This window comes from Primulina tabacum, chromosome 15, assembly GCF_025594145.1.
Source record: "Primulina tabacum isolate GXHZ01 chromosome 15, ASM2559414v2, whole genome shotgun sequence".
Classification (NCBI taxonomy): Eukaryota; Viridiplantae; Streptophyta; class Magnoliopsida; order Lamiales; family Gesneriaceae; genus Primulina; species Primulina tabacum.
Window position 1 is genome coordinate 9,373,137 of NC_134564.1, and position 16,626 is coordinate 9,389,762.

A 16,626-nucleotide genomic window follows, 5' to 3' on the forward strand; every position below is an offset into this window, starting at 1 on the left:
AAGGAAAAAACGCAAGGCAGCTCATGATCGACAAAAGAGCTGGGATGATTTAAAGTGAAAACCGTTGGAGTTTGAAAATGGTGTGAAAGCTTATGTTAAAGTTTTCCCCTATGAAAAGAGTGGTTCGATTCAGCAAATCTAGAAAGATAACTCCAAGATATGTCGGACCCTTCGAAATACTGAGAAAAATGGGAAACCTAGCTCATCAGCGGGCTTTACCTACTAGGCACGTCAAGGATTGACAACGTTTTCCACATCTCACAGCTAAGGAAGTATGTCTCATATCCAAGTAGCATTCTTGAAGTTGAACCGTTACTAATAAAGGAAATGTGAACGAGGAAATGAAATATGAAGAAGCCCTATTCGAAAAATGGACACCAAAAACCAAGTGCTGAGATGCAAAACAATTCCATATGTCAAGATACAATGGTCAAATCATATGGAACGAGAAGCAACTTGGGAATTTGAAGAACATGTGCGCACTCAGCACCCTCACCTCTTTAAAGATTTATCTAACTCAAGTTTAAAGAAAGAAACTTCCAATAAGGAGGGTGGGATGTGAGAACCCAGATTTTTCGAAGCAAAGCACCTCAAAAAGCTCGGAAAGTAGCTCAAAAAGAAGCCGAGGCAATGCAAAACCTTGAGAATTGTGGGTACGTCACTTGGAAAAAAAACCCTCAGCTCATAAGCTAAAACCCTCAGCTCATAAGCTAAAACCCTCAGCTCAAGGAAGCTCATTGATTGTCGGGGAGGAAATCCCTAGCTCATGAATTCAATATCCTAGCTCAAATAAGCTCATCCTTTCTTGTTCTAAAAAGAACCAAAATGGAGCTAGAAGAAGAGCTAAAGGATTGGACAAATTTAATGTGCAAGAAATGACCTTTGCGTTAATCAAAGAATGAGCTAAGGGAGGAGCTGAGAGACCAGGACACATTAATGATGCAGGAAAAGACCTTTGGTGCTTGGATTACCTTTGACCATCATAATGAGCACCATTACTCCAATCTTGGAGATCAAGAAATCGGCCATGATGGTAAGGAAAGGCCACATTCTGCACCTATAAATATCACCTCAAGGTTGATGAAAAACTCAACAAAAACTACTCCCAAATTTCGGCCAAAAGGAGAGCAAGGAAAGGGAAGGAAATTCTTGTAGTGCAGGCGATCAAAGACTCGCGTCGAAGTGCTGCTGAAATAGTAGCGTGTTCTGTTCAAATTCTAAGTCGAAATGCTGCCGAAAATCCGAGAGGAAACTTTGTGTCAACATCTACAAATTTCGGTTCTATCCTCAAAATACAGTAAGTGGAATTTTGATATGTATATTCGTTTGTATTTTTAAATCTTGAATATATAAGTTATGACATGCATGAATGTGTGTCCTCATTTTCGAAAACCGCATGATGTCCGTTTTTAAAATTTCGATCGATTATGTGTTTTCTTCTATGCTTCGAAATTCTTTGGTTCCGCTGAATCCGTCTGAAACTCTGATATCTAAAAACTCTGATACGTTCTGTCTGGTAAACTCTGAATTCTGTGTTGCACTGTTACGATTCAAATTTGAAATGGGACGAGAATTGTGATTCTGTCTGGCCCCCATTGGTGGGTATAAAACCATGTTCTGTTCTTGTCGGGACCCAGACGCTAATCATTCTCTTAATCATCATTTGGGACAATTTAATCAATTATAATAAACAGGGTCTCAATTTTTTTCTTTTTAAAATACAATATTAAATGCGGAACGTAATGGAATACATTCTAATATACATGTCGGTATTAAAGTACAAGTCTTGTACTATATACAATAATTCAAACTAAGGTTTAACAACTAAATATCAAGTGTCCAAACCCTATCTCTAATCAAGGTCCGAAGTCTCCACTCTAATCCCGATCTCTCTTTATCTCCTCGACCCCGATCCTGTCCCACCTGTTGTCATGCACACATACAAACACTACAACAGCCGGATAACTCCGGTGAGAATAAAATCCCAGTATAAATCAATGAAACATGCAATCATATAACAATTGTAAAAGCATGTAACAACTATCAGTAATATGTATCAAATCTGAAAACATAATCAATATAAAACTGTCAATCAGACTCGTGACTCCACGTCTCAGACTAGACTCAATCCTAGTCTAGGGATCCCGGTTTCCAGACGTTGGCATTCCTATATCGAATTCAGTAATAGAAGAAACTCCAATTCTATTCAATCGATATAACCAAACATCCGGTGTCTTGACCTATCCGTCACAGACTGTGGCACTATCGCCAATTCACTATCTTGTGACAAGGTGCAATGTGCCAGTGACGATTCCATCACCATCGGCACTTATGTCACAAGATTACTCGTCTAATACTCATCTAATACATGTTTCTATAAATCAATAGAACAAGCATATCAATTCAAATCATTGTAAATAATAACAATAAGTATGTAATTTAGGGAAACTCAAGTATATCCTACTCGAGTCGTTCTCCCAGTACCACATTGACTTATACCTTTCTTTCGTAATCTCGGTCCGAAGAATTGGAAGTTTTGAATTCAAGACTGTCTCTATCAATCTGAAGTGACATATCGAGAATAATAATATCAATATTCCATTCCCAATTCAACACTGAATCTGATCAATCTGAATCTAACTCAAAATCAACGACAAAATGGAACAATCTCGATATCCCCGTCAATACCACATCAACAGATATCAATTACAAATCAAAACCAATATCTGATACAATCCATAATTAATCAATAATCCAAATCTGTCCAATTTCAATCGATATAATCGAAAAATCATAACAATTCCATAATCAATCTGTTCTTCGATCTGACTTCGATTCTACGATGTCTAATATTCTCATAACACATAATAATAATCAAATAACGATTCCTCCAATATCATAATTTCAAATTATAACAGAACTCAATAAAACTTACATCATGTAGTAGCTATCGACGAGATGATCATAAAACTGTGCTCGGATCGAAATTCTAATAAACCGGATTTGGCACAATCAAATTTCTAAGTTAAAATGAAGTTTGAGAATTTCACGAAGCTCTTCCCTCTATTCTTTCTCTGGAAGTTAAGAAGGAAATGAAGATTGTTTACATATCAAGTGCATGGTGGTGACAAGTGTCCCACTCAAATCATTAATTGCACTTTAGCCCCTGAAATCTTCATTATTTGCGATTTGGTCCTCACAACTCTTTTTAATTCAATTTCAATCCTACTAATTACAAAAACCTGTGGAATCTAATTCATTATTCCAAAATTCGTAAATTAAATAATCTCAGATTAAAATGATAAAATCTCGGGCCTTACAATTCTCCCCCTCTGAGACATGATTTCGTCCTCGAAATCGCAGGCAATCAAATCATATCAATAAGAAGGTATAACAGAAGCTAAACAAAAAGCTCACATCAATGAAATAACTCTGGGAACTCTTGTCTCATGTCTGATTCAGTCTCCCAAGTAGCTTCTTCAATGCCATGACGAGTCCATTGCACTTTCACAAGTGGAATGGTCTTTGTTCTGAGTTTCTTTTCTTTACGATCAATAATCTGAATCGGTTTCTCGATATAACTCAGACTTTCATCAAGCTCAACCTCATCTGGCTGAATAATGTGAGAATCATCAGAGAGATACTTCCGCAGCATAGATACATGAAAGACATCATGTATTCCAGATAGAGAAGGCGGAAGAGCAAGTCGAGAAGCACGAGTACCAATCTTCTCCAGAATCTCATAAGGACCAATGTAACGAAGAGACAACTTCCCTCGTTTGCCAAATCTGATAACGCCTCTGAAAGGAGAAATCTTTAAAAATACTCTATCTCCTTGCTCAAACTCTAGTGGTCGGCGTCGAATATTCGCATATTTGGCCTGTCTGTCCTGATCTGTCTTCATTCTCTTCTGAATCAGCTTCACTTTCTCAGTCATATCTCTAATCACATCGGGTCCAAACTCAGGTACCTCAGAGATATCATCCCAATACAGAAGGGATCTGCACTTCTTACCGTACAATGCTTCAAACGGAGCCATCTCAATACTCGTCTGATAGCTGTTATTGTACGAAAACTCACAAAGTGGCAATGCATCTTGCCAACTAGTGCTAAAATCAAGCACTACAGCTCTCAGCATATCTTCCAGTGTCTGGATAGTCCGCTCTGACTGTCCCTCGGTCTGTGGATGATATGCGGTACTCAGATGTAACTTCGTACCTAGAGCCTGCTGCAAACTCTGTCAAAAGTGCGAAGTAAACCGAGGATCACGGTCTGATACAATCGACTTCGGCACTCCGTGCAATCTGACCACTTCTCTGACATAGATTTCTGCCATTTGGTCATATCTGTACGTCATCTGATACGGAATGAAGCATGCTGATTTGGTCAATCTGTCAATCACGACCCAAATCGCATCACAACCTCGGGAGGATCGCGGTAACTGCGTCACAAAATCCATGGAAATGTGATCCCATTTCCATTATGGAATCGATAAGCTATGCAGTAGACCTCCTGGTTTCTTTCTCTCTGCTTTCACCTGTTGGCAATTCAGACACTTGGAAACAAATTCTGCAACATCAGTCTTCATCTGTTTCCACCAAAACTATCCTTTCAAATCATTGTACATCTTTCTGCCACCAGGATGAATGCTAAAACGACTGCTGTGCGCTTCTGTCAGTATCCGCTGTCTCAAATCTGAAACATTTGGCACAACAATACGGTTATTCATATACAGTACATCATCACATACCTGATACTCTGATCGATGACCTGATCTGACCATCTCAAATGAGTTATGTACATTCTGATCAACTTTCTGAGCCGCTTTAATTTTCAAAATCAGCTCTGGTTCGACTTGAATAGCATACAATCTCAGAGGCTGACAATATGTTTCAAATGCTAATCCCAGACAAACAGCAATCTTCTATCAAATTTGAAACACCTATTGTCGATAAGGACAAAGAACATACCTTACGACTCAGTGCATCAGCTGTTGCATTGGACTTTCCCGGATAGTACTTGATTTCACAATCGAAATCTTTCAGCAAATCTAGCCATCTTCTTTGTCTCATATTCAATTCAGACTGTGAAAACAGATATTTCAAGCTTTTATGATCAGAATAGATTTCGAATTTCTCACCGTACAGGTAATGTCACCAAATCTTCAATGCAAAGACAATGGCCGCCAATTCAAGATCATGAATTGGATAGCGAGTCTCATGTGGCTTCAACTGTCTCGAAGCATAGGCAATGACATGCCCTCGCTGCATCAACACACAACCCAACCCTCTGTGAGAAGCGTCACAATATACAACAAAATACCAGTACCTGACGGAATAGTCAACACCGGAGCACTGGTCAATCTCTTCTTTAACTCAACAAAACTGGGCTCACACTCCTCAGACCAGACAAATGGAGCATTCTTTTGAGTTAACTGCGTAATAGGTTTAGCAATACTCGAGAAATCTTTAGGGAAAGTTACTTATATGCATGTTTTTATTAAGTGATTAAAATGATAATATACTGGAAGGATTGGAATTGGTTGTGACTGACGATGTATATGTATACAATGACACGAGATATGATGAGCTGAGGCCTGGGCTCAGTGGGCGGGTAATGCTGTCGCTGATGTCCCCTGCCGCCAGGTACCACGGTTTTATAGATGGATCCATCGATAGAGCTGATACAATAGAGCTGATACGAAAGTCACAACTATTTAACTGAATTCAATTAAAAGAAAATGTTTAAGTTTATGCTGATTTGATGAGCTGTTTTGACATGTACATGATGACATAAGATGACATGAATTGACGATACGATTTTCCACGATACGTTTATGTTCATAAAAGTTATGTTGAGTATGATATTTTTCACTGTTGTGTGCCTGTATATGTACTTGTTATTACTGGTACAGGTGTGTTGAGTCTTTAGACTCACTAGGCGTGTGTGATGCAGGTGAGTTCGATGCTGAGGAGACTGGGGGTGCTGAACTCTAAGTAGGCAGCTCAGGAGCGATGACATGACCCGAGGACCGCACGATTTTTTCGCACATTTATTTATCAGTTTTTGAGAGTAGTTAAACATTTTTATACGTTGGTGGTAATACGATTTTTAATAGTTCATGTTTACTAAGTTTTTGGAGGATGTTGGTTATTTCTAAAACTGCGCCATTTTTATTGGTAAATTAATATGATTATTCTAAATGGTATTTGTTAATAGTGAGGTTTTAAAAAAATAAAAAAAAATATTTTCGCATTTAAAAAAACGAGTAGACATTTCAATTGTAGCCACTTCTCTCGACTCCTTAATTTTGTTTTTTTAGCAACTTACAAGGTTTTGAGTCCAAGATGGCAGCAGATCAGCAAAATTGATTAGCAGACAAGATTTCAGTTGCAGTCTAACAGTTCAACTGATCAACAGACAAAAACCCAACTACAAGCTGAAACTAACGAGTTAAGTGGAGCTTAATCATCATAAATGCCTCCGCTTCATTGCTATATCAGATCAAAATATAGATGATCAATGCTATTCAGCATCAGTTGAGTCCAGTCTGAGTCAACTCGGCCAGTTAGCCGGCACATAGATCAAGTCCAAGGAAAATTAGCTGATCTTCTAGCAAAAGAGACTCAAAATCTATGCAGCATTCAAAGCATTCAAAGCAACCAGTTGTTAGTATATCCAGTTCTATTATGTGTAAACTAATTGATGTTTGATGTTATTTAAAGTCTGCTAATGGAGTAGCAACTTCCCATACACTTGTTGATGTGCGTATATGTATAATACAAGGGACACTTATTCGATTAAATAAACATCTTGTTCATCCAGTTAGCTTTCATATAACTGAACTGCAATCTTAAGATTTGTTGCCTAAAGTGCTTGATTGATGCTAAAACTTCATTAATCGCGTAAATAATTATATTTTTAAAGAAGAGTTTTTAATTCGGTTTTTGAGAGGGAGTTTTGTTTAGAATTATCCCTCGAACTGAAAAATTGTTTTCAAATCATTGTATTCAGTTGTTGAGGATGAGATTTTATTTCTGCTATCCCTCAAACTGGAAGATTTTTTTTATCAACTTTTTAAATTGTTTTAACTGTTCAAGTTTTGTGATCATAAAAAAGAGGGAGATTGTTGGAACATTTCATGTTCGCAATCTTGATTTTGATGTTAACAGAACTTGCTATTTTGTTTCTAATGATTTACCGAAGGACGCAGGAAGCTGGAATTTATCAGGCTTCGAACTGATTAGTTAAACGAGGTAAAACTGAAGCTATCGAGACGTAAACTGAAAACACCAATTTATCGACCAAACTGAATCAGCTCAACTGACATTTCAAAGAAAAGTTCAACTGATTGTCCAGCTGATATGTGGTTTAGCAGAAGACCTTCAGAAGCCCGGTCAGCTGATGAAGAGTTCAACTGATGAAGAACTCAACTGACCAGTTCAACTGAAAGAGTGAAAAATCAGTTCAACTGACTAGTCAACTGATTTCACCAGCCCAACTGAAGATCATTTCAACTGAAGATCAGTTCAGATGATCAGTTAGGAATATCAGTTAGGAATCAATCAGTTACAGATCTAGACAAGCTTATCTAAGTGAATTCCAGCTACGCACAAAGATACAAAAGCATCTGTACGATCAAATGTACAATAATGGACATTGCAGCTAAGATTAAAGCAGAGAGATTCCTGGTGGCATGTCAGAAAAGTCAAGACACATATATTCAAGCTGCAACAATCACATGTGACGAGTCTTGAAGTACGGTCTCAATGCTTCTATAAATACAAGCTTAAGATCATCAGCAAGTAGACAAATATATACAAAATTGTGTGAAGATACAAAGAAAAGGCACATTATTTATTTATCAGCTTACAAGAAGCAATTTTCCCAGAGGGAATACTCAGTTATATCAGCTTAGTTTAGAAGCTTACTTCCCTCAGTGTGTGAGAACACCTTCGTGGTGCATTCCTTGTTCAGTTCTCACATACGCACACACTCCACCACTCGAATACACTCTTGCACAAAGACAATAAACTTTTGTATGTAGTATTTGACACACAGACGTTAAACAAGTGTTGACTGGAAGGTGCTGCCTTCAGTCTAGTCTAGGAGTTCAGTTCGGCAGTGGTTAAGTCCTAAGCTATATGGGTTATTACACTTGTTGTAATTAATCAAAGTCTTCTAGTGGATCATATCCGAGGTGGTAGTAGGGGTGACGTAGGAGTAGTTGAAGTCTCCGAGCATCCATAAATATATTTTGTGTATTTAATTGTTTAAATATTGTTTTCAAAATGATTTGATCAGTAAGATCATCCGTCGGTTCAGTTTTTATCAATAACTGAACTGATAGATGTCACAACCGATTTCTGTTATTTTTCACTTATTCAGTTACACAGGATATAAAATATATCAGTGTTTCTTAACGAAGGATTATTTCGAGTGCTTTCCGCTTGGTTTAATACCAAACTCGATCTAATTCATCGGTATATACATTCTTAGAATACGAGTTATTGTAGCTCTTGGAGAATATTTTGTTTGAAGCACCTTAAGGTGCTCAGCACACAATCCTTCAGTTAGTTATTGAGTTTATTGTTATAGGATCATCTTCAAGGTTTAGGAAACCAATTGCTCCAAGTGTTGTAAGTGGAATCAGTTCCTAAATGCATAACATGATCATATATGTATGTTTTTTTATGATTTTATGACGTTAACTCCTTTCAATTTCTATTCATGATATATATGTAAATATATAAATGTGGTAGTGCAATTATATGCATTTTTGAATGGAAGGAGTTAAACTTTAAATGATGCCTCTAATGTGTTCGATAAAATGCCCGAATGAAATTTTATATAATTGAATGATTGGATTGATAATGATAGTAGCGGTGTTGCCTCTGGAAATTCTAAATCCGCAATGTAATTGGTCAATTAACGATGAAAACATGTGCTCTCTTATAAGATGCATTTTATGCAGAGGTACATGTCCCTCCTATAAGATTCATTTTTTTACGAAGAATGAACTATCTTATAAGAACTATCAATTCTTCGGTTAATCAATGAAAATAAATATCATCCCTATGTATTGTTGTATTATGATTCTTGATGGATGATATTAAATGACGTTTATGAAATGAGGAGAATAATGTTTTAAAAAAAGTGAAATTGTGGCTACATTTTATGTTTTACAATAAAATGATTTATATGTATATTGTTAGTTTGATTTCATTTGCTGAGTTTTATACTCATTCCAGTTATGTTCATGTGATGCAGGCACAGGTAAGAAAGACTGATCATCCCTGAGTTAGCGAAGCGAGAGAAGGGCATATGCCAAACTTTGGAGATAGTGATTGGATGCTATTTTTGATGTGTTAGCTTTTGTTATTTTGGAAAACGTTGAAATCTTGTTTTGTATTTGAATTAGAAATATGTGAAGATACTATATTACTAGTATCTGATGTATATGAAAATCTTTTGCATGTGTTTTATGTGTTGCTTAAGGCAGGTGGTACGTCCTAATTGCGGAGAGATGCTGCCCAATTTTTTTAAAATTACACATTTTCTCCAAGTTATATTTAAAAGCTTCCGCGCTGATTATACATTTTAGTCACGAGTGTTACATATGGAATATCATTTTCTTTAAAATACAAAGGAGTACGTTTATTAAAACTTCTTAATCGTTTGTAATTCTATTGTAATGCTCACATATGACACAATTCTGTAAATTTTCCTTTGAGAAAAGAGACTCTTCGTGGAAAAATATCTAGATTGACTGAGACATATTCCTTAATTATAATATCTCTCCATGGACTTGGCATTTTCGCGAAGAAAAGTTACATTGCTATATTTTCTTCGACTCGTGAATTCCATGTATATTTAGTTAATAATATAATATATTCATCTATTAAACAAATGTCATGTAATTCAAGACTATACACAGCTTGTGTATATTCTTTTTTCACTCTGTATCTTGACTGTTAAAATAGTCTACCCCTATAAATCGTGCTTTAAATAGGGTAGTCATTCTTTCAGCTATCTCACTGAGATATTCTCCTATTGGGACGGGCTTTTTGGTTTCTACCAAAGTCATGTCTCATTAAATTTTCATTGATCTCATTCGTTTCTAAAAGTTTAATGAATCATTCTCTGTTGAGATCAAGTGTTCATGTTGCGATTCTCATAGCCGATATCCAATCATCTATGAGATCTTCTCTATTTTTGAAATCCAATACATAAGTTTAATCATAACCTCATACGGATGTATAGCTAGGTTCCAAAACAGATTTTCCATTGGGTGTTCCGTGCGAGAGAATTTGATTCTCCTTGACCTGGTTCCAGCTAGATGTGCTTCTCCACTAACTTTAAAATATGTTTATATTTTTATTACAAGGTCTCACACTTTCTCTTGGTGGTTAATGAGAAGATGACCAGGTTAATGCAGGTGGTTCACCCCCAGTTGTATTCATCTTTGATTTACGACCCCTAAAATTGTCATCAGATTAATTTCTTCTCTGAGACATTTTAAATTAGATTGATCAGTTTTTTCTTTATCGGCTAAAAGTTTTGGCATAAGCTTGGTCGTCCCTCTTTGGTATAATAAAGATTCAATACCAAAGGATTGTGGCAACCCCACCTTTATACGGAAGTCCTTTTTCTAAATTCATTTTTTTGTTATAGAGTTTGAATTCTTGTTTGAATAACATTTAGTGTTACAAGAATTTTCTTGTTTTCCAAGGAATTTTTCATCTTTTGTGAGATATAATACAAAATATTGTCATAATTTTGTACTGTCCTCTAGATTTATTTCATATTTTTGGAGAGTTTAAAGGAATTCGGTATGATTTCCAAGAACTTATTAGACTGAATCATATTTTTATCTTTGAATTTTGATAAGTTTCCATTTGCTCATGAGGTTAGATATTTTTTATTCAAAGTATTCCAAAGTTTTGAAATAAATCTTGCAAATAATTCATTTCGAACATGTGTTCGAATCCATATATTAGCTAAGCTTTGATACAATTTATAGCCTCATTAAATCAACCAATTAAATACAAATATAAAATTATTTTGTCATTTTTATTTTTTTATGGAGTTTAAACAAGTTTTTTGGATGTAAAAGTTAGGGAAAATTTATGTTTTGGTAAGAAGATTTACATCCAATTTATCAATTTTGTTTTTATTAGTATTTTTAAATGAATTTTTTTATCAATTAATTGCAAAATTTCTCCTGTAGTTCTACATATAATTTATTATAGTAGGATTTTTAAATGAATTCTTTTTTTAATCAATTAATTACAAATTTTCTCCTGTAGTTCTACATATAATTAATTTATCATGCAATACAGTATATCCTACGTTAATGGATGAACGCCACCAGATTCCTCGCCACCAGATTCCTTCCGCCACCTTTAACATCTCAGCTTCCGTCGTGGCGCCGCCTTGCAAATTTCCCAATCCCATTTTCTTCCCGAGCACCGACAGAAATATTCAATCCCTTGGAAAAATCATGCCTGAGAGCGCTCCTTTGTACTTGCGGAATACAAGGGAATATCAGGTTTGGTGCTTCTCTACACGCTTCTATTGTCAAGAACCCACCATTCGTTGACTTCAGAAACCCATCAGAAAATCGAAACATCCTTGTAACTTATAACTGTTTGCTGCATGCGTACGGGAAATATGGCGCACTCTGTGATGCAGTCAAGCTGTTTGAAGATATGCCCCTCGAAAGACACTGTCTCTTGGAACTCGCTTATCTCAGTTTTCTTGAAACATGGGAAATTTGAATTGGGATTTGGGTATTTCAGAGCTATGATTGGTTCGGGGGTTTATTGGTTTGATCACGCAAGTTTAACCTCAGTTTTGTGGGCTTGTGATGGCAGTGGAATTGAGTCACTCGGGATAGTAAAGATGATGCACGCATTGGTCATTTCATGTGGTTATGAGAAGGAGATATCGGTAGGGAATGCCTTGATGACATCTTATTTCAGATGTTTGGCCTCTGATCAGGGGGTGCGTATTTTTAACGAGATGGAGGAGAGAAATGTGATAACATGGACAGCCATGATTTCGGGTTTAGCACAAAACGAGTTTTACGGTGAAAGCTTGAAGCTGTTTGCAAACATGTATAACAGTGCAGTGTTTCCCAATCATTTGACATATTTGAGCACGCTTATGGCATGCTCTGGGTTGCAAACACACAAGGAAGGTGCTCAAATTCATGGTGTTGTATGGAAGTTGGGGATTCAATCAGATATATGCATACAAAGTGCATTGATGGATATGTATTCTAAATGTAGTCGTGTGGAAGAAGCGTGGTTGATATTTGAGTCTTGTGAGATTTTTGATGAGGTTTTTGTAACTGTTATGCTTACTGGTTTTGCACAAAATGGTTGTGAGGAAGAGGCCATCCGGATTTTTGTGAAAATGGTCAATGTTGGTTCCAAGTTGGACCCCAACATGGTTTCTGCCATTCTTGGTGTTTGTGGCATCGACACTTCTTGGGGTCTTGGTGTACAAGTTCATACATTGGTTATCAAGAAAGGATTTACGTCTAATATCTTTGTTAGCAATGGATTGATAAACATGTATGCCAAATGTGCAGAGTTGGAAGAATCTGTGAAGGTCTTCGACTGCATGCCCCAGAAGAATCAAGTTTCATGGAATTCCATGATTTCTGCATTTGCTTGTCATGGGAATGGCTTAAAAGCTCTTCACTTCTACGAAGAAATGAATTCAAAAGGCGTGGAACCAACACATGTTACATTTCTATCCTTGCTTCATGCTTGTAGTCATGCAGGGCTTGTACACAAGGGTATGGAGTTCCTTAAATCAATGGAGACATCATATGGATTACATCCAAGACAGGATCATTATGCTTGTATAATCGACATGCTTGGCCGTGCAGGACTTGTTAAAGAAGCTAAAAACTTTATAGAGACGCTACCGGTGAAGCCTAATGTACTTGTTTGGCAAGCATTACTTGGGGCTTGCAGCATTTATGGTGATATCGACACAGGGAAGTATGCTGCTGACCAGCTTGCTGAGGCGACACCGGATAGCCCGACACCATATGTTTCCATGGCCAACATTTATTCTTCCAGTGGGAGATGGAAAGAAAGAGCAAGAACAATCAAGAATATGAAGGAGAGGGGGATAGCCAAAGAGATGGGGACAAGTTGGATTGAGATTGAGAAGCAGATTCAGAGTTTCGCTGTTGCTGATACACTAGGTGATGATGTCTGTAATTTATTGTTCAAGTTGTTTAGGCACATGAGAGATGAAGGAATCAGTGGTTCCATAGTTATTGGCATGTAATTCTTCCAACTCAGTTTTATGGTTTCAAGAAATAGGTGACCTGAAAACTGTTTCCTCCTTTCTTTCTTTTCTTTCTATACGGGCATGACAGCCCTTTAATTCGAGCTTGAGTTCATTCATATGTATGTGATATGAAACCTTTTTTCACTTGAAATATTGATTTTAAAAACCAACGGAGTTCATCATCGTGTGTTGTTATTTATAATCGATTGATGTCGATTCAATGCATAATTTTATGGCAAAATGAAGTTCATGATCTGTTCAAGTTAATTGGCATTTAGTTTTAAGTAAAAAGATAAAAGGTTATCGGAAATGAAATAGAGAATGGAATACTTTTAATTATATCTTTCTTGGAATATTAGTGCCAACTGCCAAATTTAGGTTTTTTTTTAATTATATATTAAGGGAAGGGATAATTTTGTCTGGACAATACACTTTCATGGATATTGTTATATAATTTTGTTATGTACAAAAGAAAAAGAAGTCCCAATGATAAAGAAAAAAGAAAATATTAGTGAGTGTGTAATTTTTTTGAGTAAACACTGCAATATTATTATAAATACGTAATATCAAGATGACAAGATTCACAAACCAATAAAGAAAGTCTCCTTGCTTCCATACAAAGGAAGTCGGGAAGGAAATATGTGACGTTCGGTTTAGGAATTCATAATTATTCTTTTACTGAGTGCCGCATTTTCTACAATATTTATTTATTGAACTTTTATCTTTATTATTATTAAAAAATATTGTAGATAAAAATTTAAATATTTTCTACTATCATTAAAAGATTATACACAAATATTTAAATTCTTATTTCAAATATGTACAATTATTTTACAGCGGAAGTTTAACATTTATTTATAAACAGATCATCACGACTTTCAAATGCTCTTATTTCAGCTTCAGTTATTTTTTTCCTGTTCCAATTCTGGGATTCCTGTGTCTGAAAATTACAATAGACGAAGAGAAACAGAGGGTTAAGTCCTTTGAGGACTTAGTGAGTTTAAATTAATATATATCTTTTAAATAAGTTAAAATAGCGCTTCAACATAATTATGCATGAAGTAATAAGCATAACAAATTAGACGTTATGAATGCTATGAAATTACTACGAATAATAGATAAATGCAATTATTTCATAAATTAACAATTGGTGGCTCTAATTGAGCATTTATAAGATCTTTTTACGAGCCGGTGAACCATTCTCCGGACCGAAATATTCGGTGCGCGTTGTTCAGATGAACCATATACCCGGGACTTTTGACCCGTTATTCATTGGACTCACTTTCTGGGCCGAAGCCACGTTGTCTAGTGGACTCAATTTTCGGACCGAAATCCGTTGTCCATGACTCCATTCATTAATGGTATAACAATCCATTCATAAATATGCAAGAAAATATATAAGTAATCGAAATGAATTGTAGATGATATTTGAATATTAAATAAATGCTATTGAAATTTCCAGGCCAAATGCCAAAGATTTTAATAAAAGAATGAATAGTAATTTCCTCACCTGATAACTTACAGTTTAGGCTTGATTAATAATCCAAATTGTTGAAGCAAGTCCTAAAAATATATTATGAATAATATTTAAATGTTAGAGTTTTAAATAAATAGTTGATCATTTTCAGATTATTTTTTGTTCAAAATTTAACCCGGTTGATTTTACTTAAGTTTGCAAAATTCATATTAACTAGAAGATATCTCTAAACATTACGAAAGTTGGCCAAAGAGTCGGAAATATCACCAGGAAGGTTCGGCCACCGAAATCCGGCGATACGGCGGCGCGTGAGTTACACACGCCGACGGTTCCGGCGCGTGATTGGCCTTCCGGCGACCACACGCGGTCGGTTTTTTTTCAAGCATATGTAACTTTTCAAGATCTTTAATTCTTATGTTGAAAATATTTTCAAATTCCTAGCCGATCAATACCAGATTTAAATATCGTTTTATGGAGAACTAATGTAACATACCGTACTTTTAAACTACTTTAAATTTGAGAAAAAATAAAAATTTTCTTAAATACAAAATAAACTTTCAAATTTGCATTAAAATAAATTTCTCGTCTAAAATATTTGAATTAAAAACAACCACAACAAAATTTACCAAAAGAAATAATTGTTTAAACATCATAAACACTTCATAAAAATCATAGTATTTGAAACAACATGCATAAAAGTATTCATAAAAACATGGGCGGTCCTCGGGTTTAGCCTCCCACTCAGTCCAAGCCAGCTCACTGGTCCTCACCCCTCGTCTCCTCAAATACATCCTCACCTGCATCGATCAAGTCTAGTGAGTCTAAAGACTCAACATGTATAAACTGGGAGTAAAGAGTAATACATAATAAAATCACATGAAACCTTAAAATAGAGCGTACGTACTTGAAACTTGAACTTGCATACTTAAATGCCTGAACGTAACATACTTGAAACTTGTGCATACATACATAAACATATACGTGCCATCATCATAAGACTTTTCTTAAACATGCTTGCATACTTGTACATACTTGAACATTCATAAACTTCATCATTTTTCGTAGAGGCATGTTTCAAAACAAGTGACCCATACATAAATTCGCCTGATCAGACTAAACCACAGTACTGAACTGACAGGGAAGATCCACTGCCACATACATGAGATCCCCGTTCATGCTTTAACGGGTGGATTGGTCCCCGTTCATGCTTTAACGCTTCCCAATCCTGATCTAAATCCGTTCATGCTTTAACGGAGTGGAGAGGTCCTCAGCCACGTTCACCGACTTCCAAACTCATTCATAATTTGGTCACGAGACATTTAGCATACCTCAAAAACTTAAAATATTTTCTTTTGCACGTCGAACATACTTACTTGGCGTTGAGCGATTCGTTGTATCTCGCTTGGGCCCGCTGCTGCAACATACTAACATGAGTTCAAACACTTATCTTTCATAGCTTAGACGTAGGTACTCGTGCTCACCACTGAAGTAAATAAATAGCTTATGACATTCTAAATCTCTCGGGACTTGACCTCGTGTAGTAATAATCTTACTAAGCCATGATTTAGAACCCAAAACAAAATCCTATATTTTTACATAAATAAATTTTAACCATCGTACTAAACTATGATATAGAACCCCGAAGCAAATAAAAAAAATTTAAATTTTTATTTCTATTTTTTTTTGAGGGGGGTAAACAGACCCCGTGTAGGGGTCCGGGTAGGGGTCCGGGTAGGCACGAAAATTTCGTATTTTTGAAGGAAAAAGGACACGGACTCCGTGTCGAGGTCCGGGAAGGGGTCCGTGTAGCCTCTGGACGTGGAAATTCACTAGCT

The 16,626-nt window shown here is 36.1% G+C and overlaps 1 protein-coding gene across 1 annotated transcript; it reads left to right on the plus strand.

Annotated features, from left to right (window-relative positions):
* The first annotated feature begins 11,323 nt into the window (after positions 1-11,323).
* On the plus strand, positions 11,324-13,408 carry LOC142527782 (pentatricopeptide repeat-containing protein At3g05340-like). Its single transcript, XM_075632712.1, is given in 2 exon segments — positions 11,324-11,720; positions 11,722-13,408. Coding segments are annotated over 2 exon segments (1,950 nt in total). The 5' UTR covers positions 11,324-11,360; the 3' UTR covers positions 13,312-13,408.
* Positions 13,409-16,626: the final 3,218 nt, after the last annotated feature.